We start from the raw sequence: 22,009 nt of genomic DNA on the forward strand, positions 1-22,009 counted from the left end.
ACGCTCTACATGACGGTGCGAGACCTATGGGACCAAATTAAAGCTAGCAACCTGGAACTGCAATGGATCCCTCAGACTTGATGTAGGTGCCTTTGAGGACAGCTTTAGAGATAGAGCTATAGTCTTCTACTCAGAGACTCACCAGGCCCCTGGTCAGATGATGCCACAGGTGACATGATACAGATGGGCGACACAGAGTAGGGACGAGATCGGTACACAGTAGTAGAGGATCAGGGGGGGTGGCAGTTCTTTTCAGGGAGGAGCTGCAACCGCTTCTACACATCGTTCGGAGAGATGATCAGGCCAGATATATGTGGGTGAGACTGAGGGCCGACACAGGCAGATTCCTGTATATTGCCATATGCTATTTTGCTCCTAGTACATCGACATATGTAGCACCTAGAGGGCAGTCTCCTTTCTCTGTGCTAGATGATGACATATGGGAGTTCTCTAGGGATGGAGACATCATCCTGTTAGGGGACTTTAATGCCCGGACGGACAACCGCCAGACAGCCTTTTATGATACCTCAGAGGAGATGCTGAGAGAGCTGGACACTCTGGATATGGGATTAGACAGACGCTCACAGGATGTGGAGTGCACAGAGTATGGGAGATATTTGGTAGATATGGGGACTGCACATGGGTTGGCCATACTTAATGGCTTGCAGAGGTTTCCATCAGCAGCTGGATTTACTTGCTTTCCACATAGACATGGTGCTAGCATAGTGGATTATGTTATGGCTATGCCGAGCTTTGTTTCATGCATTGAGGACTTCACAGTTGGATCTCGGCCCATTGGGGTAGTAGTGGATCATGCATTGTTGACATTGACCATCTCTTTTCACTTTACCACAGCTCAGAGGACACGAGGGGCAGATCACACTCGATATACTTTTACTTCAGAGACTGATGCTGTCTACAGAGATGGGATTTATAGACGTCTGTACACAGAGGAGCCAGGGAGACCTTTGGAGGAGCTAACCCATATACTGAGACAGAGACTTTACAGGATGTAGCGAGAGAGGCATATCCACATACTCAGCCTGGCCAGAGACAGCGTTCTCGGTGTATGCCCCAGAATAGCTGGTATGATGAGGAGTGCAGAGAGACAAGAGCCCGACTGCAGCGGGAGGTTGCTTTGGGAGTCACTACTCACCGACAGTTACGTATTGCCTTCTGGCGCCTTGTGCGAAGGAAGAAGTGGGCCTTCCTTGCTCAGTTAGAGCAGGAATTATACCAGCTGTTCTTGAGCCAGGATTCGAGGGAGGCTTGGCGTTTGTTTCATGAGTCCTCCCCTGCTTTGGCCATCACTTCTACAGAGGTCTGGGGTAGCTATGCAGCATCTCTATATACAGTTCCTGGACAGACACCTTTTCCTGACCCACCAGCACCATGCCCACAGACATGTACTTTCTTTACCACAGAGATGGTAAGGAAGGCCATTGATAGGATGAAGACGGGGAAAGCATATGATCATGATGGATTGGTTGCTGAGCACTTTATTCATGCGAGAGACATGCTCGCAGAGCTTCTAGCAGTGATGTTCAATCATGCTATGTGTGAAGGCTTACCGGAGACTTGGAGTAGGTCCACCATCGTGCCTATCTTCAAGTCAGGGGACCCTATGGAGCCAGGGAATTATCGCACTATTATGATTGATCACACACTAGCACAATTGTATGCATCCATTCTTGAGCAGCAGTTGAGTAGATGGGCAGAGAGAGAGGGCATTCGAGTAGAGGGACAGGCAGGGTTCAGGAGAGGTTTCTCTACTCTTGACCACATCTTGACTCTACGGGCCATTATTGAGGAGGGCAGGTCGCATGGCGACGGATTTATTGTAGCTTTGTGGACTTCCGCAAAGCATTTGATACAGTGCCCAGAGCCAGATTGATGAGGCGATTACAGGAGATGGGGGTACCCACAGAGCTCATATGGGGGATTATGGCTTTATATAGATCAGTTGTAGGACAGGTACACAACCCCAGAGGGGGTCTCTACTTTGGTTCACTCCACTATAGGAGTGAAGCAAGGTTGCCCGTTATCTCCTTCATTGTTTGGTATGTATGTGGATGAGGCTTCTGACTACATTGAGAGATTGGGGGACAGAGGAGCCCAGCTAGCAGGTACATGGATCCCACTATTGTTATATGCTGATGATATTGTGTTGATCTCTGACTCCCCTGAGGGTATGCAGCGTCATCTGGATGCTTTACATGAGTTTGCACATGATAGTGGATTGTCTGTCAACCTTGGCAAAACCAAGGTTATGGTGTTTAACACCACGCCACAGTGGGTTAGGCGATCAGCTCCCACATTTACATATGGGCAGGAGATTGTGGAGTATATAGATGCATATACATATCTTGGGGTAGTATTCAGTGGGCCAGTGTTTTCGATGAGAGAAGCAGAGACTAGATTGACTAGAGCACATGCAGCCCTGGGTGGTTTGGAGAGGATGTGTTCGCAGGTTCAGTTTCAGGAAACCTCGAATGAAACTTTGGCTTTTTGACACTCTAGTGACATCAGCTATGCTTTATGGAGTGCAGATATGGGGACCTTCAGTGGGCCATCACAGCGCAGGCGGGTGGAGAGGTATGGAGAGGCCTTTGGTATCTATGATTGCTAGGATTATTAGAGCCAAGGCCGTGGTACCTGATGAGATTATTCGAGCAGAGCTGGCGGCTGCCCCTCTGGTGATTGAGGCTCTTACGAGATCAATCTCCTACATACACGGCTTGTGGGATCTCCCTCGAGACAAATATGCACGCCTCGCCCTTAAGTCCTCCCGACAGTTAGCTTTACAGGGAGACATGGCTTGTTGGTATGGACAGATGACATCTTGGTTCCAGGCACATGGTTTTAGCATGGACAGATTGCCTCCCTTCCAGTATTCTCTGGATGCACCCTCTCTCACTCTCACACGGACAGAGATAACCAAACTCATCCGTCAGGATTTAGATCAGCTGGACATTAGGAGAACATGGATACAGCCAACTGAGGAGCTGGGCACGAAGATGGCTTTCTACAGAGAGCATTTTCTTCAGCTCACAACAGATGGTTTTGTGATCATACCCAGTTACATGGACGTACACTTGTCTCATGCAGTACGATGTGCTATTGGTCAGATACGCACATCCTCACACTAGCTTGAGATTGAGATTGGCCGATATAGAGGTATATCAGCTGAGGCGAGGATATGCCGGTGTATGCCATGGGGAGCCAGAGACAGAGCTGCATTATATATGCCATTGTACTGCATACTATGAGATACGTGGTCGTTTCCACTGTTTATTCAGAGAGGGTTTTGGACCACTTTCCAGAGTCATGGGGTACCAGGACCAGAGGTGTTTGGGATTGTTCTTGCTTGAGTTGCGGAGATATAGAGATAGCCTGCTTAGGCGCATAGAGAGCCAGACTCAGAGGCACATTACAGACTTCTTTAGTCCAGCCATCACTGCGCCAGATGGACCACAGCAGTAGCAGGACATGGATACCGCCCACACCAGGGGTACACTGATTGATCGTGCGATTGAGCTTGGGTGGTCCAGACGCTCACGACTACGGAGGAGGGCATCCCAGCATAGACGGAGGTTGCAGCGGCGGATTCGGATTATTCTTGCGAGACATGCGGGACACCCAGTCAGGGTGCTGACCACAGAGGATATTGAGGAGATCCGCCAGCGTTCGATGTGGCACATATTATGAGATGGAGGCACCTCCATAGTGTATCCCCCTGTCCCACATGATATTGTATCCCCTCACTGTACTCCACTCACCTCCATAGCGTATCCCCCCCCTCACTATATTCACACCCTATAAGGGTTTCTGTTTACCTTCCAGTTTCAGTTTCATTTTCTAGGTGCCAGTAGTATCATCTTTATTTTTCATTTTCTGGTTTTTTATCTAGACATTGTATCAGATCCACCATGATGTAACTTTTTGGTCTCATAGGTCATTATGGCCTTTTGAAGACGTTAATATAACATTTCATTTCATTTCATTTCTCTCTCTCTTAACTTTCACTATATATATTATATCTATCTATCACTACACACACACACACACACACACACACACACACACACACACACACACACACACACACACAGACGCCTCTAACACGCCTCTAACGTCTCTAAAAAATACGAGTCTTTCGAGGCACGTACCATACCCGCCTCGTACCAAACGCCTCTGACGTCTCTAACAACCTTGGCCTTACCAATGCCCCGGCAACATTCAACCGTATGATGGACAGGATATTTCGACCCCATTGTAAGTTCACAGGTGTATTCTTTGATGACATCTTGGTTTTTTCCAAGAATGAGGAGGAGCATAAGACTCATTTGGCTATAGTGTTTGAAGAGTTGCGAAAGCATAAACTCTTCATAAATGCTAAGAAAAGTGAGTTATTCCTCTCAAAGATACACTATTTGGGGTACATCGTATCCAAAGAGGGTGTAAGAATGGATTCTGCTAAAATTGAAACCTTTCGAAATTGGCCAGAGTTGCAAAATGTACATCAAGTACGTAGCTTTCTTGGATTATGTTCATACTATAGGCGATTCATCAGGCATTTTGCCAAAATTGCCTCACCATCGCATGATCTTACAAAGAAGAAAGCCACCTTCAAATGGACTTCGAATGAGCAAGATGCCTTCTTGCATCTCAAAAATGCTATCATTTGTGGGCTCGTGTTGATTGTTCCTGACTTGCAAAAGCCATTCACGGTGGAATGTGATGCATGTGGGAATTGTATAGGGGCTATCCTAAATCAAGAGGGTCATGCAGTTGCTTCTGAAATCCGTCGATTGCATGATGCCGAGATCCATATGGACATTTATGAAAAAGAGCTCTTGGCTGTAATTCATGCCTTAAAGATATGGAAGCATTATCTTCTTGGGGCTGAATTTGTAGTCAAGACAGATCATCAAAGCTTGAGGTATTTTTTATCTCAAACTAAGCTCTCGGAGAAGCAAATGAGGATGGCAAACTTTCTTTCCATGTTTCATTTTCAGATTGTACATACTCCGGGAAAGAAGAATTTGGTGGCAGATGCTTTGTCTAGGAAGCCTTATATAGCTGCAGTTTCAGTGGCCTCTCATGGAGACTTATCTGTCATGCGTGATCTTTATCATTTGGATGCTGATTTTTCCCATATATGGACTGATTTGATGAGGTCACTTGCATTCCTCTTATGTGATCAAAGAGGGTTATCTTATGAAGGATAACTGCTTATGTGTGGTGAAGGATATGCGTCCAAAGGTTATGGAGGAATGTCACTCTCCACCTTATGCTAGTCATAGGAGGTATTTTACCTACGATATGCATGATCGAAAGATATCTCTTTTGGCCAAGCATGCATAAAGACATTGAGGCATATGTACGCGCATGTATTACTTGAAATTTGATAGGCAAAAGCCTCCAGGTTTGCTTCAGCCATTGCATATTCCCTCGCAACCATGGGAAAGCATTACTATGGACTTCATTATGGATGTGCCTAGATCCCAACATGGGAATGATGCTATTTGGACCATAATTGACAGGTTTAGTAAGCAAGCTCACTTTTTGCCAGTCAAGAAAACGATCCCAAGACTACGAGCCTCTTTTGGAGGGCTTTATTTGATAACATGGGCACTAAGCTTGAGTTCTCATCAGCTTATCACCTCCAAACGGATGGCCAAAGTGAAGCTGTGAATTCAGCCGTGTTGTTTTTGTTAAAGTGTTATGTGGCAGATCAAAAGAGTGCTTGGGAGAAGTATCTTCCACTTGTAGAGTTTGCCTATAATAACACAGTACATGCCTCCACGGGAAAGGCCCCATTTGAGATTATTTATGGCAGAGTGGTCTTGCAACCCATCCTTCGTACAAAGGATGAGATTTTTGCAGCTGAGGAGTATGTGCATGACTTGGATGTAATCGTTGCTCAGGTGCGGACAGCCATCATTGCAAGGACACAAGACAAGCATAAGAGGGCTGCTGACAAGCATAGAAGGGACATGCATGTCAAGGAAGGTGATTGGGTATTATTGAAATTTGAGAAAGCTAGGCGTCGGAAGAGACCAGGATGAGAGGGATCATATCCAAAGCTTTCTACTCGATATTATGGACCCTTCAAAGTGGTTGACAAGATCAATGAAGTGTCCTACATGCTTGCTTTACCCAGTCATCAGAAGATTCACAATGCTTTTCATGTGAGTCTTTTGCGGAAGTATGTGGGGCCAGATCCAAAGGAGCCTGTCACACAGAAGATCCTCCAGAGATTGATGAGCTTAAGGAGATCCTCTAGCCAAAGATTGTATTTCAAAAGGAGAGAAAGTTACCACATGGGAAGCTTTCCAGGAGATACCTTGTGAAATTTAAAAATTATTTGCCAATTGATGCAAAGTGGGTAGACGAGGATTATTTTGCTGACTACCCTCAGCTTTTGCAGACATATCTCGAGGCTTTTCAGTTGAGAACAACTATTTAGAAGCCCAGGGGGATGTCACCATTTGGTCCATCTCCATTTCTAGAGCCACTTCTATGGGATTGTCACTCCATAGAGCGGCCAGATTTGTGCCATGTTCACATGGGGCCAGGCCGGTGTCCCATGTAAAAGGACCAGTCTTTTAGTGTCACATGGATAGAAGCCAGATTCGTGCCACCCGTGTGTGACCAGTACCGCGTCACATGGACGGGAACCAATTTTGTGCCACCCGTGTGTGACCTGCTTCGTGCTGTATGGACAGGAGCCTAATGGTGCCACCCGTGTATGGCCAGGATGGCATCTTACCTATGGGATTGTCACTCCATAGGAAGACCAGGACATATATTCATATTTCTGTCACTAGTTTTGTGCCCGACACGAACTTTTTGTACAAGTTTCATGAAAGGGAGATTTCGTCCATTACATGTGCACATGCATTTATGACTGCATGCATAAACTTGTTTTCGCATGATTTGTTTGCGTGTGTTTGCCTGTTTTGCCGTGCGAGTTCACTGGTCGACGACGCCCCAGTGTACCGTGGGAGTGCTGCTTGCTGACACATTGGTGTGGCGTGTGAACAGGTGATAAGTATTACCATTTTGGTCCTTTTAAAATGTAAAATCCTTAAGATATGGTTAACTTTAATGTTTATTAATAAATGTGTTCACACACATTTAAAATTTGGGTTGGACATTTATTTTCTAGTATGGATGCCCATAAAATAACCTTTGATTTAAAGTTTACTAATACTTAAATCAACTATTGCATGGGAACATTAGTACTTTTTCCCATGTGGGTGGTAGCCAGCTTCTCTCTCTCCGTCGCCTGCTTTACGACTGCTATACCCGCCTCTCACCTGCTGCCCGTGTGTTGTACGACTGCTGTACTTGCCTGTACCTGTTGCATGTGTGCTGTACGACTGTTGTACCTATTTGTACCTGCTGCCAATGTATTGTACCTGCTGCTAATGTGTTGTACCTGCTGTTGTACGATTGCTGTACCTGTTGCCCGTGTTGTACCTGCTGTACGATTGTTGTACCTACGTATACTTGCTGCCCGTGTGCTGTACCTGCCTGCAAACGGCACTTGTACCTGTTGTACCAGATTGTATCTACAATATCTAAATTGTACCCTGTTGTACCTGAATTGTACCTACTGTACCTATTGTACCTAAACTGTACTAGGCCTGTACTTACTGTACTAGGACTTGTACTTGTAGTACTAGGTGAATCAGACTGCATGGTGAAAAGAATGCAACTCCATTGACTCTTGTTGTGCAAGCTATAACAGATGCCTCATGTTTCTTATTTGTGTAAACTTAAAATTTGCTAAATTAAGTTCAAAGATTTCGTCAAGTTTTGTGCAAAGAAAGAACAAAGCATGTTTATGCTAACCATACTCAGGAAGCTTTCCTAGTTTGGTTAGTTTTTCCCTGAGTGGTAGTGCTAACCGTGTCCTCAAAATTTTTGAAAGCCAGTGAAGGTTAGAAACACTAGGGAATCTGGCAGCAAATCTTATCTGGGAGAACTAGGCAATGTTCCCTCCGCGGTGTACCCCTTTGCCTGTGCTGGTACGGGCGTGCCTGTTGGTGCACGGTTCCGGAAGACCAGTGAAAGGCCGGTGTGCACCCAGTGAAGGTGGGAGTGTGCCTGTGACTTGGGACTTCTTCGACTGTCCAAACTTCATCGACAAGTACCCAATTGTTTGAGTTGTATTCACTCCATGTGCGGAGAAATCTGGCCTATTGGCCCGTGACACTTGTACATATAAATACTCCAAGAAATATAGAAGTATTGAGAGGGGGGGGGGGGGGGGGGGGCTTTCCGGCCCCGATACCAAATGAAGGACACAGGTATGAGCTAGGGTTGCGGGTAGCCAAGCTATGGGGGATGGAACTGGAACATCATCATGGCATTTGATTAACAAAGATAAAGAAGAGAGAGAGAGAGAAAGAAAGAAAGATATATTAACATCTCCTAAATGCTAAAATGGTCCATGAGACCAAAACAAGGTACAACTAATGATGATGATTTCTCATCATAATAAATCTGAAAGAAAGAATGAAAATAGTAACATCCTAAGAGAGCTAAGAGCTGAACCGTTGAACCGCTGAATTGTTGCGGTAAACTCCTCCGGTGGTGGGCAATGATGGCTCGAATCTGCCGATGGTGAGGGAGTCGTGGACGCGATCCTCGTGGTCGTGGGCGTCTCGTTCTATAGATGGCAATGGCTTTGTCCAGGGTGACTCCTCTGGAGGGTGGTCATCCAGGTAGGCCTGTAGATGGGGGAGTAGAGGCCGGTGGGGTTACAGTGCTGGCTCTGAAAAAATCTGTGAGGGCTCTCTTTCTAGGCGGCTCTGGTCCCATTGCCCTCCTGTCCCTCAATAGGCTCTCTCTGTGGCGTCTAAGCTCAAGTATGAAGAGCCCTAAGCACCTTTGGTCCTCAAAGTCCATGATCCGACGCAAAGGTCCAAAGCCTTCACAGAATAGACAGTACAACGACATATATAGTGTTCCTCCGACTCCACCTCCTGATGGCAAAGCTGGCATATGCAGTCCTCTAGTGATATATCCTCATATCGACCTGTCTCTATCCTCAGCCGGTGTGAAGAGGTGCGAATCTGTCCAATAGCACTCCGAATACCATGTGAGAGGTGTGTGTCCATGTAAGCATGGCGTATAATAAACCCGTCCAAAGAGAGGTGTAGAAAATGACTATGGTAGTGCGCCATTTTCGTGCCCAACGGCTGCGGGGGCCTGACCCATGTCCTCTCTGTATCTGGTCTCACAATGTCCATCCTGATCACCAGATTCAGCTCTGCTAGTCTCACAATGTCCATCCTGATCACCCGATTCAGCTTTGAACAGCTGAGATCTAAGAACGGGTAGTCCAGGCTGTAAGCAAAAGGCGGGAGTGCATCAATACTCATGCCATGCAAGGCCAGCCATGTGCGCATCTGGGCATACCAACACTGGGTGTCCCCCTCATCTGCAAGCTGTTTGGAGGAAGTGAGTGCTAGGCAAGGGTATTTCTGCTGAGGGAGCTCCCATATTCTATGGAGAAAAGTAACTGCCCAGAACAAAGCCTCAGTAACCACTGGGGCAGCCCCCATCTCTGCCCTGATGATCTCGTGTGGTACAGATGACTTTCTCTGAATCATGCGTGCAATCATCATCACTAATGGCCTCTCCATATGCTGCCATCCATCGTAATAGTCTCTCTCTGGTCCGTCCTGTCCTGCCAATGGCTCCCTCCTCTTATGGAAAAGACTAGGTCCCCATATCTCCGCTCCATAGAGAAGTGTCGATGTAACCAGAGTGTCAAATAGCCATAGTTTCGTGTGTGGCTCCTGAAACTGTAGGTCTGTCAACTGTCTCTCAAGTGCCCCCAAAGCTGCAAATCCTTGTGCTAGTCTAGCCTCTGCTGCCTCCCTCATAGAAAACCGCGGCCCTCTGAAGGTCACCTCCAGGTACACACAGGATCTGACATACTCAACTGGCTCTCCTCTAAACGTAAACTGCGTCCGTGTTCTAGTCACCCATGCTTGTGTGGTAGTAAATGTCATAACCTTTGGTTTTACCAAGGTTCACTGTGAGATCTTTGTCCACACAAAAAGACTACAATGCATCCGAGTGTCTCTGTGTCCCTCAGGAGTGTCTAAGATAAGCACAATGCCATCTGCATAGAGTAGGATGGGTATCAAGACCCCAGCTAGGCTCGCCCCCCCTGGGCCACCCAATCTATCCACATAGTCTGAGACCTCATCAATGTATAGCCCAAAGAGCATGGGTGAAAGCGAGCAGCCCTACTTCACCCCAATAGTACTGTTCACTGCATCCGACAAGCCCCCTGGGGCACGTACTCACAGACTCGTACAAAGTGTGTACTCCCCACTGCATCTCCTCAGGGACACCAATATCCTATAGTCTCCTCATAAGCCTGGCACGTGTGTGGTACTGTATCAAATGCTTTGCGGAAGTCCACATATCCTCCGTCCTCGTGCTCGTCCCTCCTCAATAAGAGCTCTAAGGTTGAGTATATGATCGAGTGTGGTGTATCCCCTCCTAAAACCAGCCTATCCAGTTGCTCTCTGTCCCTGCCTCTCTGCCCACCGGCTCATCTCATGCTCCAAGATGGATCCGTATATCTTAGCCAGATAATGATTGTACGATAGTTATTGGGCATCATGGGATCCCCGCTCTTAAGCAACGACACAATAGTGTTATCTGGTCGAGGTGATGGCGGGCGTGGAATGGGAGACTATCCAGGTACATCATATAGGGACATCGCATACTCGTGCCAAGTCTCAGGTGTCGTAATCGGGGTAGGTGGCTGCCTCTCCTGGAACATTTTCCAAGCCCTCTTACTATCCTGACTCAAGAATAATTGGTACAACTCTGTCTCGAGCTTTGCCAGGTAATCCCGATTCTTCTTTCGCACAAAGCGTCGGAAGAGAGAGAGAGAGAGAGAGAGAGAGAGAGAGAGAGAGAGAGAGAGAGAGAGAGAAATGAAATGAAATGAACTGATATATTAACGTCTCTAAGAGGCCATAATGGCCTATGAGACCAAAACTGAGAGTACATTTGAAGTTGGTGTCTCATCAAAGAGAACAACTAAATGAAACTAAAAAGTACAATAAACTGATTGTCCTACAGTTATAAGAACAGAACTGTAAGACTCCGAGATGATACTGAGTAGAAAATACTGGAAAATACTGAAAAATGTATATCAAGTAGATCCATGTATGCTGATCAGTTGAAGTGTTGCCCTCTCCTTAGATCAAGTATCTCCGCCATGAGCAATAATGACTCTGATCTGGCGATGGTGAGGATGCCGTGGTCGGGATCCTGGTGGGCGTGGCCGACGAGCACGACATAAGATAACTGCTCTATCAGTGGTGACTCCCTGGGAGTGTGGTCAGTGTCCTGATGGCCCAATGGAGGAGGTATCAAGAGGTGTGTGGGCTGGGTTGCTGGTGCTGGTGTTGAAGAAATCTGTCAGGGTCCTCTGTCCAGGTACATCATGGCTCGGCCTCCTGTCTGCCAAGAGGGTCTCTCTGTGTCTCCTGAGCTCAAGTAGAAACAATCTCAGGCATCTCTGATCCTCAAACTCCATGACCCTGCATAACGGCCCAAAACCCTCTCCCTCGTATCTCATAATAGACTGTACATCGGCAAATGTAGTGTTCTCTGTCTCTAGCTCCTTGTAGCATAGCTGACAAATGCGGTCATCCAAGATCTGATGCACATATCGCCCTATCTGAATCCGCAGCTGGTGTGATGGGGTCCGGATCTGTCCAATGGCACAACGTATCCCATGTGATAGGTGTACATCCATGTACGCCGGGTGGAAATGGCTCTTGTAATGAGCTATTTTTGTGCCTAAGGGCTCAAGGGGGCTAGTCCATGTCCTCTCTGTGTCCACTCTGATGATATCCATCCTGATCACGCGGTTTTGCTCTGAGCAGGTGAGATCCAAAAATAGACAATCCAGACTGTATTGAAAGGGTGGTAGTGCCTCTATCCGCAAACCATGTAGGTCAAACCATGATCTCATCCGAGCGTACCAGCAATGAGTATCTCCATCCTCTGCCAACTGTATGGATGAGGTCAATGCCAATCGGGAGTACCTCTGCTGAGGGAGCTCCCATAGCCGCTATAAAAAGGTAACTGCCTGGAATAGGGCCTCGGTTACTACTGGTGGGGCACCCAGCTCAGCCCGAACAATCTCATGTGGTACTGATGATTTGCTCCGAATCATGCGGGCAATCATCATAATCAGTGGTCAGCTCAGCCCGAACAATCTCATGTGGTACTGATGATTTGCTCCGAATCATGCGGGCAATCATCATAATCAGTGGTCTCTCCATTTGCCTCCATCCCTCATCTGTCCCTCTCTAAGATATGTGATGTATACTGGGCCCCCAAATTGGAGCTCCGTACAGGAGGGTCAGTGTGACAAGCGTATCAAATAGCCACAATTTGGTGCGTGGCTAACTGTATGTGTGCACACTGCCTCTCAAGTGCCCCCAAGGCTGCATGCCCTCGAGCTAATCTAGCTGCTGCTGCCTCCTTCAGGGAGAAATGCGATCCTGAGAAAGTAACTCCCAAGTAGACATATGACCTGACGTACTCTACCGGCTCCCCTGGGAAAGTGAACTGAGGCTCTGATCTCGTCACCCATGCCTATGTGGTGTTAAACATTTAACACCATAACCTTGGTTTTCCCAAGGTTCACTGTCAGATCTCTATCCGCACAGAAAGCCTGTAATGCATCCAGGTGTCTTTGTAATCCCTCCGGAGAGTCTGAGATTAGAACAATATCATCAGCATATAACAAGATGGGTATCAACACCCCTGGCAGGCATGCCCCTGGGCCTCCCAATCTGTCTACATAATCAGAGACCGCATCAATGTACAGTCCAAAGACGGTGGGCGATAGCAAGCATCCCTGCTTCACCCCTATCGTGCTGGTCACCCTATCAGATAGTCCACCTGGAGCTCGGACTCTGCCTATCACAGACTCATACAAAGCATATATCCCCCACTACATATCCTCGGGTACCTCAATGTCATGCAATCTGTGCATAAGCCTGGCACGTGGTACGGTATCGAAGGCTTTGCGGAAGTCCACAAAGCAGCAGTATATCCTTCTCTTCTGTGCCCTACCCTCTTCAATAAGTGCCCGAAGTGTTAGTATGTGATCAAAGGTAGTAAATCCTCTCCTGAAGCCAGCCTGTCCATGTGCTCGATGACCATGCCTCTCTGCCCATCGGCTCAGCTCCAACTCCAATATAGAGCCATATAGTTTGGCCAAGTAATGACCAATCATGATCGTCCTGTAGTTGCTTGGGGTCCCCACTCTTAAAGAGTGGTACAATGATATGCTTTGTCCAACTTGTCGGGAAACCCTCACAAATGGCACAATTAAACACATGTACGATGAGCAGAGCCAAAGTGTCTCATGCATATGAGAAGTGCTCTCCAACTAGCCCATCATGATCCTGTGCCTTTCCATTCTGTAACCTGTCTATCGCATCTAGCACCATCCGCATAGTAAAAAAGGTGCTGCTAGCCGATCTAGCTCCCAGTGGAGGGGGGGGGGGGAGGGACTGTCCTGGTGCATCATAGAGCTCTCTAGCATAAGTATGCCATGCCTCAGGTGCAGTAATTGGAGTACCAGGGTGTCTCTCCTGAAACATCTTCCATGCCCTCTTGCTGTTCTTCCCCGGGATATTAAGCGTCTACTAAAGACCCAATGGGCCTATGAGACCAAATTGATACAATAATGTCCATGGCATATCTCATCATGGAATGGAAAATAAAATAGAAAGAAAACATTAACATAGCTATCTCATTGGGGTGATACAAAACTGTCCATGATGGAATACTAAGAACATCGAAACATGAGCGCAGCATCAGTTCTGAGTAGATGGTATACAACTCTCCAAAATATCAAGCACGGGGCTAATGAGTATGGTCGAGATGTCTCCCTTAGCTATGTCACATGGAAAGGTAGCTCAATGGTGGTGGAGCATGTCTTGGATTTGGAGCTGATGAGGTGATCGTGGCCGATGGCCGAGGGGCCGGGGGCATCGCACACTGGGGTTCAGAGGCTCGGTCCAAGGTAACTCCTCTTGGGCGAGGTAGGTCCGGAGCAACTTGTGGAGGGTCCACAAGATCCACTATAGTGTCCTCCACCTCCTGGGTCTGGAAGAAACTGGTGATGGTTGGCTAGCAAGGGAGGGGGAGGGCTGGCTTGGGCTGAAGCTCTCTCAAGAAGGTGTCCCTGTGTCTACGGAGCTCAAGCAAGAAGAGGCCTAGAGTCCTAGAAGTCAATGATCCTAGAGAGTGGACCAAATCCCTCACGAAATAGACAGTGAAACCTCCCGTGGATCTCATAGTATACTGGGCAGTGGCATATGTAATGCTCCTCCATCTAAACCTCTGTGTGGCATAATCGGCAGATCCTCTCCTCTTTGGGTCTCCGTATGAGCTTCCCAACTCTGAAGATGCGCTCAGCTCTACCTGTCTCCACTCTGAGGCGGTGGGATGAAACCCGTATATGGCCAATCGCAATCCACATGGCATGGGACATGTGAACACTCAAGTAGCCCGACTACTGGATGAACCCATCCTCACTGAGTGTGAGGAAGTGATCTCTGTAGAAGTACATCTTCGTGGGGAGCTCCGGAGGTGTGATCCATGTGCAATGGGTGTAGAGGCTGAGAACATCTAATCGGATAACCCAGTTGATATCCTCGTGAGAGAGCCGGAGAAAAGGGGAGTCCAAACTGTACTGAAGGGGGGGATAAGCGGTCCATGCGCAGCCCATATACTGAGAACCAAGTGGAAACTAGTGCATACCATACTTCAGAGTGGCTCTCAAGTGCTAGCTTTCTTGAGGACTCCAAGGCAAGCCCCAGGTACTTGTGGGGATCCACGTGACTGATGCGATGGAGGTATGTGACTGTCTAGAAGAGTGCATCCACTACCATCAAGGCTGCATTAAACTCTACCTGGATAATCTGGTGTGGGACGACTGATGGTTTGTTGCGGATCATATGGGAGAACATCATGACCTGGGGCCTCTCAACTCGCTGCCAATCCTCCTCGGATAAATCTGGCCCCCAAAAGGCTGCTCCATACATCAAGGCTAGTGTGACGAGTTCGTCCTGGGCTCCTGGAAATGTGCCTGGAAGCACTGCCGCTCAAGTAAGCTCAAGGCTGCATATCCCGGTGTCACTTTGGCATGTGCTGCAGGAAGCATGGTGAAGTGTGGGCCACTAAAAGTGACACCAAGGTAGACATAGGATGAGACAATCTCCACGGGATCCCCTCTATATGTGAAGCTCAATTTGGATGTGAAGGGGCGAGAGGTATTGAAGACCATAACCTTGGTTAACCAAGGTTAACAGAGAGGTCCCGCTGAGTGCAAAAGTCCTGTAAGGCATCCAACTGTCTCTGAAGCCCCTTGGCTAAGTTTGAGAGGAAGACGATGCAACTGTTGTGCCAATTTCTCGGAGCATGTCATCCTTCCATTTCTGCATCTCTTTTTTCATTTCCATGTGCATCAAGGCTTAGGCTAATTCCATCGCAACCCGTACTTGGGCTTGCATTTCTCCCTTCAATTGAACATATATCTCTTCCTTCAGCGTTTCGTATATCACTTTCCTTTGGGCATACATCTGCTCGGTCCATTCCTTTTCAAGCTCCTATCGCATGGTGTTCATCTCTGTCCTTATGTGAAGCTGTATCTCCTCATAAAGGGCCTCATCTCGTCAGGCCATCTTCGTAATCCTTCGTGAGCCAGGGGACATGATTCCTTCCCTCAGTCTTCTGCGGTAGGCATTTGGTGCCTTCGTGGGGGTGTGAAAGGTTGTCTCACCATCCTGTTCCCCCTCCAGGGGTTGAGACATGTTTTCCCCTACTAGTTGTGCCTTGGGGGCCTGAGCAAGGGTGGGCGGGAAAACGGCCAGCGACCTGCGCACAGGGCAGCGAGGCAGCCTGCAGCAGCGGGCAGAGCAGAGCAGCGAGGCAGCCTACAAAGGTGCGCACGGAGGCGGGTAGAGGCGTGCAGGTGGGTGTGCATTGAGCAGAGGCGCACAAGTCATCTCAGCACAGAGAGAGAGAGAGAGAGAGAGAGAGAGAGAGAGTAGCCAGCCAACCCTGGGACTCTTGCTCTTGGCATGTACTCCATCCGTATAGAGAGAGAGAGAGAGAGAGAGAGAGAGAGAGAGAGAGAGAGAGAGAATGCTAGAGAGAGTAAAGTACACAAATCAATGATGTGACATTAGCTTGTATTCTTTCATAACACAAATATCTAGATATTATACCCCCTCTAAGAGGTCGTTCACACACATAAACACATAAGTGGGTGTCTACTCCTTTTCTAGGGGATGTTCACACACACACACACACATATTCAGGCTTAATAGCCTTTCACACACAGAACCAGGCTTAATAGCCTTACACACAAACATATTACCACACTTATATTAGTGGGTTCACATAGGTAAGACCTTGATTGCCAACACGGAGTGCAGCCACTATACACAGTGAGTGCACCACCTCAAGATCTGCCTCCCGTAGTCTCCACGTCTTTCCTCCCAGCTCGCAATCGTAACACGTGATGCATCTGTTTAGGAATTGAGCTATGCTTTGTGTTTTTCGATTGGTTCTGGTCTCTGCAATGGCGATCAACGAGTGAGCTTGCACGTATGCCATAGCCTATGCCCAACTCTGTGTGCCAACAGCCAGCTCGTAGAAGCAACTTGAAGAAAGGACTTTCTCCATTGCCTACTTGCATCAAGTTGTGACAAAAACAACAGTAGCAGCAAGCACTTGCAGAAATCAAAACAAAGAAGGTATTCATCAGAGAATTTGGGGCTTTTCAAAAATTTTACAAATCTTGCTTAATTAAAGCATTAATCTTAAAACCCCCATCATTTCTCAACATTTAGGACATATATCAAACATTAAAGGGTTCCTACAAGTTGCTACATCATCATTTATGAAAACCCCTAGGTTTGGAAACCCTAATTTTTGAAAACCCTAAAAAGTCTTTTATCTTCTTTGCAACTATGAGCTCTCACATGTTCATAGACAAGTTTAATGGCCAAGGTTTCCACACGTGGTTAATGAAGGTAAAGTTTCATTTAATCAAAGAAAATTTGTGGAATTTGGTGTAGAGCACTACCAGTGCAATCTCTTCCTCCGATGTTGATGCAACCAATACAAAGCTGCAAGAAATCAAGTCAGGGATGTGAATTCGGGGTTTTTTTTATCATTTTTTGAAAATAGTGCTTATCTCAATAGTGCTTAATTAAACCCTAATTAGGGTTTAATTAAAGAATTAAACCCTAATTTCTCAATATTTTTCGAAATTGAGAGCATATATCAAGCATTGGAGAGTTGCTACAGCCTCCTATAGCATCATATATCAACCCTAAACCCTAATTTTTGAAAATTTCTAATTTCTAAGAAACCTGATTTTTGGAAACCCTAATTTTTCCATAGCATAAGATGAAAATATACTCTATTCTATGTAATGATTCAACCTCTAAGCCACTAAACGAGTAGGTGAGGTTGGTATCAAGGGGTGGTGATGATAAATGTGGTGCCACATAGCACAAATGTGTGTGTGTGTGTGTCAAATGTCTGTGTTTGTTCGTTGTGTGAAAGGGCTTGTTAAAGTCCAAGTTATGTGTTGTTTTCTTTTGTGAGTCTGTGACCTGATCCTGTGTACTCTACCCTTGGGATTCCATAACTGGCATGAGAAACTAGAGCCATGAGCCCAAATTTTACCAATTTTACGACACTAGAGCTGACTCAATGGCCTCAAGCATCAGCCAATACGCATGTGGAAGACCTGGAAATCTGAGTGTGTACGTGGACGCGGTTCAGGTCTTCTTTAACAGGGTCGAAATAGCTCTGGTGTAGGGTAGGAAGAACATCTTCCTGGGCCTCAGCACCTATGAGGCTGCTTCCTCAGCATCAAAGTCCACTTGGAAGAAGCCTCTCCCAAGTAAGCTCAAAATTTTGAAGTGGAGTGTAAAGTCGAGGGGAATGCAGCAAATATCCAATCATGGGCTGGAGACAGGCCGGGTGTGACCCGAAGATTTGGCGTCTTTTTCGATCTCGGTGCAAAGCGTCGCAAACGTTGGCTTCTGTAAAATCAATGGTTCGCCTGGCCGGGGGAGAATGATTAGCCACGATACTAATCTGATGGAAAAAAGGCCCATTTGAACCCTATTGGGAAGTGTTCCGTGCTGAAGACTGCAGGGGAGGAGGGATAGAAGCAGGGAAGGCAAGAAGGAAAGGGCGGGCAGCAGAACTTCGAAGAGGACTGGCACGGAGGAGGGCAGCAGGGAAGCGGGGGCAACAGAGGCGGGGCAGCGTGGGCAGTAGAGAGGAGAAGCGTGGGCAGCTGAGACGGGGGCAGCGGGAGAGGAGATGGGCAGGCAGCGAAGGGCGCAGCATTCAGGTACGCCAATTGGGCTTGAAATTTGACTCCGGTAATTCGTCACAAACCCGAGAGACCCAACTTTGATCATGGGGGAACATAGGGTAAGGCTTAAGCTTAAGAGTAAGTCAAAAACTAAAGATGAAAGGATTATACTTCTTGCAATCTGATTCTGGATCTCGTGTCTGCTTTTGCCATGCTTTACAGTCCAGATGGAGAATTCAGGAGGAAAGGGGGGGTTTATAGGCTGTTTGATGTTGGAGGTCAGCGTAATGAGCGCAGGAAATGGATACACTTGTTTGATGGTGTTACTGCAGTGATTTTTTGTGCAGCTTTGAGTGAGTAAGTGCACCTCCAATGCTACCCTCAAGTAGGAGTTTTGTAAAGAGTGCACCTTCCAAGCTTCCATGACCTTGGCCTTGGAACTCCAGGTATGATCAGATGCTTTTTGAGGAAGACACAAAGAATCGAATGATGGAGACAAAGGAGCTGTTTGATTGGATTTTAAAGCAGCCATGGTTTGAGGTCAGTCAGCATAATTATTCCATTATTTGGGGGCGTGCTATTGATAGATCATTCTATTGACAATCGGTGGCCTGTCCTTATCCCAGAAAGCCTCATTTTTACTATTCCTGAACAAGTTTGATTTATTCGAACAGAAAGCACTGAAGGTACGTCTCTTTCTCTGTAGGAAATGTGCTAAAACTTGCTACGAAGAGAGTGCAACGTAACTCCTGAATGTGTACACAGGTTCCTCTGACTGTCTGCGAATGGTTTCAAGATTACAAGCCTTCAACATCAAGTAGTCGGGAGATTGATCATGCATATGAGTACGCATACAGTGCAGCCTGTTGCTGTTGTCGATAGTTTTTTTAGTTGTTCTGATGCCATAGTGACAATGATGGGGAGCATTGTATGGGACAAGTGCATGCAGAGATATATATGCTAACGTGAATGCTTTGTTCCCCACAGGTTTGTCAAACAAAAATTTAAAGAAGTCTATGACCAGAACACTCCTTCGAGCAATGCCAACAGAGTTTTCAAAATTTTCAAGACAACTGCCCTTGACAAAAACATTATTAAGGCGACCTTTGATCTTGTTGACGAGACCCTTACTCGCAAACGGTTGACAGAGGCTGGTCTGCTGTGAACTGCTGCCACACGTCTCTATTTTATTCACATTACAAAGACTAGTTGGGAACCCGTGCTTTGCACGTCTTTTGAGGCTTCCAAAATCAAATTCTACCCAAACTTCCTCAAACATCCTCTCTCTTTCCCGAACCTCCAAATTCTTACCACGTGGCAGCTTTGTAGAACTCTTCCTTTAAGATAATATAGAGAAGAACAATAAAGCCTCTTTGGGCATATATTACTTTGTTAGTACTCAATCAGGCCCTTAGGCGTTCATTGTCAGGTATGCAAACAGGTTGATTCCATCCTATCATATGCTTGCTGGACATTCCAGCCGCAGCAGAGCTCTCGAAATCGCTCCAAAGGCTGTGCTATCAAAGTAAAGTAGGTTTTGATGTTTGCCAAGAGAAAAAACAAGCTGCTCAAAACCATGTTCCATGATCGAGTGCTTTACATAAGTACATACATCGCACTGTTCTGAGCTGGGATATCTGCACGCTCTTGGGTATGATTGGTACTGGTGGTGAGACTCCTTAGCTAGCTGCTCAGTGCTCACACTTTTCAATTTTTTCTTTTTGGAAGGGGTATCATACCATTAAATTAATAATATTGTTTTGCTATGAGCGACTCTGTTTGTGTGAGCTTCGAGCAGGCACAAAATTTCTAAGTTCGTGAATAAATGGAGACATTCCGTTCAGTTTGATCTGTGTTTCTGCTGCTGCACAAATTTTCATGTGTTCATGTACTGAGTTGCAGCAGTGTAAAAATTTATGATGGACGAACGTGAGAGATCATTAAACAAGGATCAGAAGCCAAAAGATAAGAGTGAATCAAGCTGCAAGACAGTACTCAAATGCTTGCTTAATTTCTTCATTAAAATAGAGCGAAATAAGCTGTGATCCGTTTACATCTTAGTTAAGTCGACCGTTGTCACTATGAGGAAGTTATTGTGACACAAGGTTGTTTTACATGGGAGTGTCCCTAGCTCATTAAATGGATCTGTTTCTATATAATCACTTTGTTTATTTTCTATGAATGTGGTTCATGGATATTCCATTAATCTGTAATGGTGGCAACGTATCTAGAGACAGCCTATGTGAAGTTATCCACCTCGTGTTGCAGTCATAGCAACAGTCTTCTTGTGCCACACTTGTGCTAGGGTTTGTGTGTGTGCGCGCACTGTTTCTATATAATCATTTTGTTTATTTTCCATGAATGTGGTTCATGGTATATTCCATTAATCTGTAATGGTGGCAATGTATCTAGAGATAGCCTATGTGAAGTTATCCACCTCATGTTGCAGTCATAGCAAGAGTCTTCTTGTGCCACACTCGTGCTAGGGTTTGTGTGTGTGTGTGTGTGTGTGTGAGAGAGAGAGAGAGAGAGAGAGAGAGAGAGAGTAGGAAGCAACCGAATCAAATACACACCTCATACACAAGTCCTAAACTATTGAAACAAGAATCCTAAGCGCACACACGAGTCCTACACTATTGATTTGTATTACATGCAGTGAAGAAGTGTCATTATTAGACTTAAAGTACAAGAGATCTGTAGTAGGCGATAGTTAGTTTATAGCCCAATGCTCTACTGAAGATCTCCCTAGTAGTTCGTCCTCTAAAGAAACGCTATGCAAAAGACTAGGTCAGAGGAGTGCCCACAACTTAGAAATTGTTGGTCAATTGCCCAATGGCAAATTGCCACATGGCGCTTGCACTTGCAAAAGTCTACTTGATTGTTACGAACAGGTCTGATTACTTCTTACTCGTGCACTACACTTGATAGTGCTAATTAATGTCAAGCTATGGGAGATGGCCCTAAATACCCATAGGTGTATCACACTCTCTCCCACTTGCATCTTAGATGTCCGAAGTTGTGTGGCCTCCTTGTAAGCTCTCAACAATGGGTAAGACATCCCTGAACCACTACTCATCACTCTTAGATTGGATAGACCTTGAACTTGAGGAGATGATGTAGTTACTTTCGACGAGAACCACGCTTGTACTTGTGTAAGACAACTTGCTCTGCTATAACAAGACCTCATATTTGGTTCATCCTCATTTGACAGAGTGCTCTACTTCGGCCATGATACTCCACAAGGTTGCTCGAATAATGCCTCTTCTAATGGCTTAATAACTCCAACTTGAAAACTACATCATTGAGCTTTTGGATTATATGGACCCTTCTTTTTTGGAGCTAGTTTGGAAGCTACTTCCTCAAATTGCTTAAGCCTCTGCTTCATGATCTTCAAATAAACCTAATCTCCAACTTGAAAACTACATCATTGAGTTTCTAGATGATCTTAAATGGATCCTTCTTTTTCTGAGCTAGTTTAGAAGCAACGTCCTTGAATTGGTTAAGCCTCAACTTCATGAGATGCTTGACAACTTGGATTAGATTTGGCACACTGCTACATGTTACATTGGACTATTATCTCATAATCATGTG

The 22,009-nt window shown here is 46.2% G+C and overlaps 1 protein-coding gene across 2 annotated transcripts in view; it reads left to right on the forward strand.

Annotated features, from left to right (window-relative positions):
• The window catches only part of LOC147613216 (guanine nucleotide-binding protein alpha-2 subunit-like), an 85,918-nt gene extending 65,731 nt beyond the window's left edge, over positions 1 to 20,187 (forward strand). For both annotated transcript variants that reach the window (XM_086782482.1, XM_086782483.1), the window contains 5 exons: positions 18,641 to 18,775; positions 18,865 to 18,958; positions 19,045 to 19,104; positions 19,184 to 19,263; positions 19,406 to 20,187. In XM_086782482.1, coding sequence (XP_086638608.1) covers positions 18,641 to 18,775; positions 18,865 to 18,958; positions 19,045 to 19,104; positions 19,184 to 19,263; positions 19,406 to 19,583 — 547 coding nt within the window. In that variant the 3' untranslated portion in view covers positions 19,584 to 20,187. The remainder of the gene's footprint in view (positions 1 to 18,640; positions 18,776 to 18,864; positions 18,959 to 19,044; positions 19,105 to 19,183; positions 19,264 to 19,405) is intronic.
• Positions 20,188 to 22,009: the final 1,822 nt, after the last annotated feature.

The sequence above is a fragment of the Cibotium barometz genome, chromosome 44, assembly GCF_041138505.1.
Source record: "Cibotium barometz isolate CiBa-2024 chromosome 44, ASM4113850v1, whole genome shotgun sequence".
In the NCBI taxonomy this organism is placed as follows: domain Eukaryota; kingdom Viridiplantae; phylum Streptophyta; class Polypodiopsida; order Cyatheales; family Cibotiaceae; genus Cibotium; species Cibotium barometz.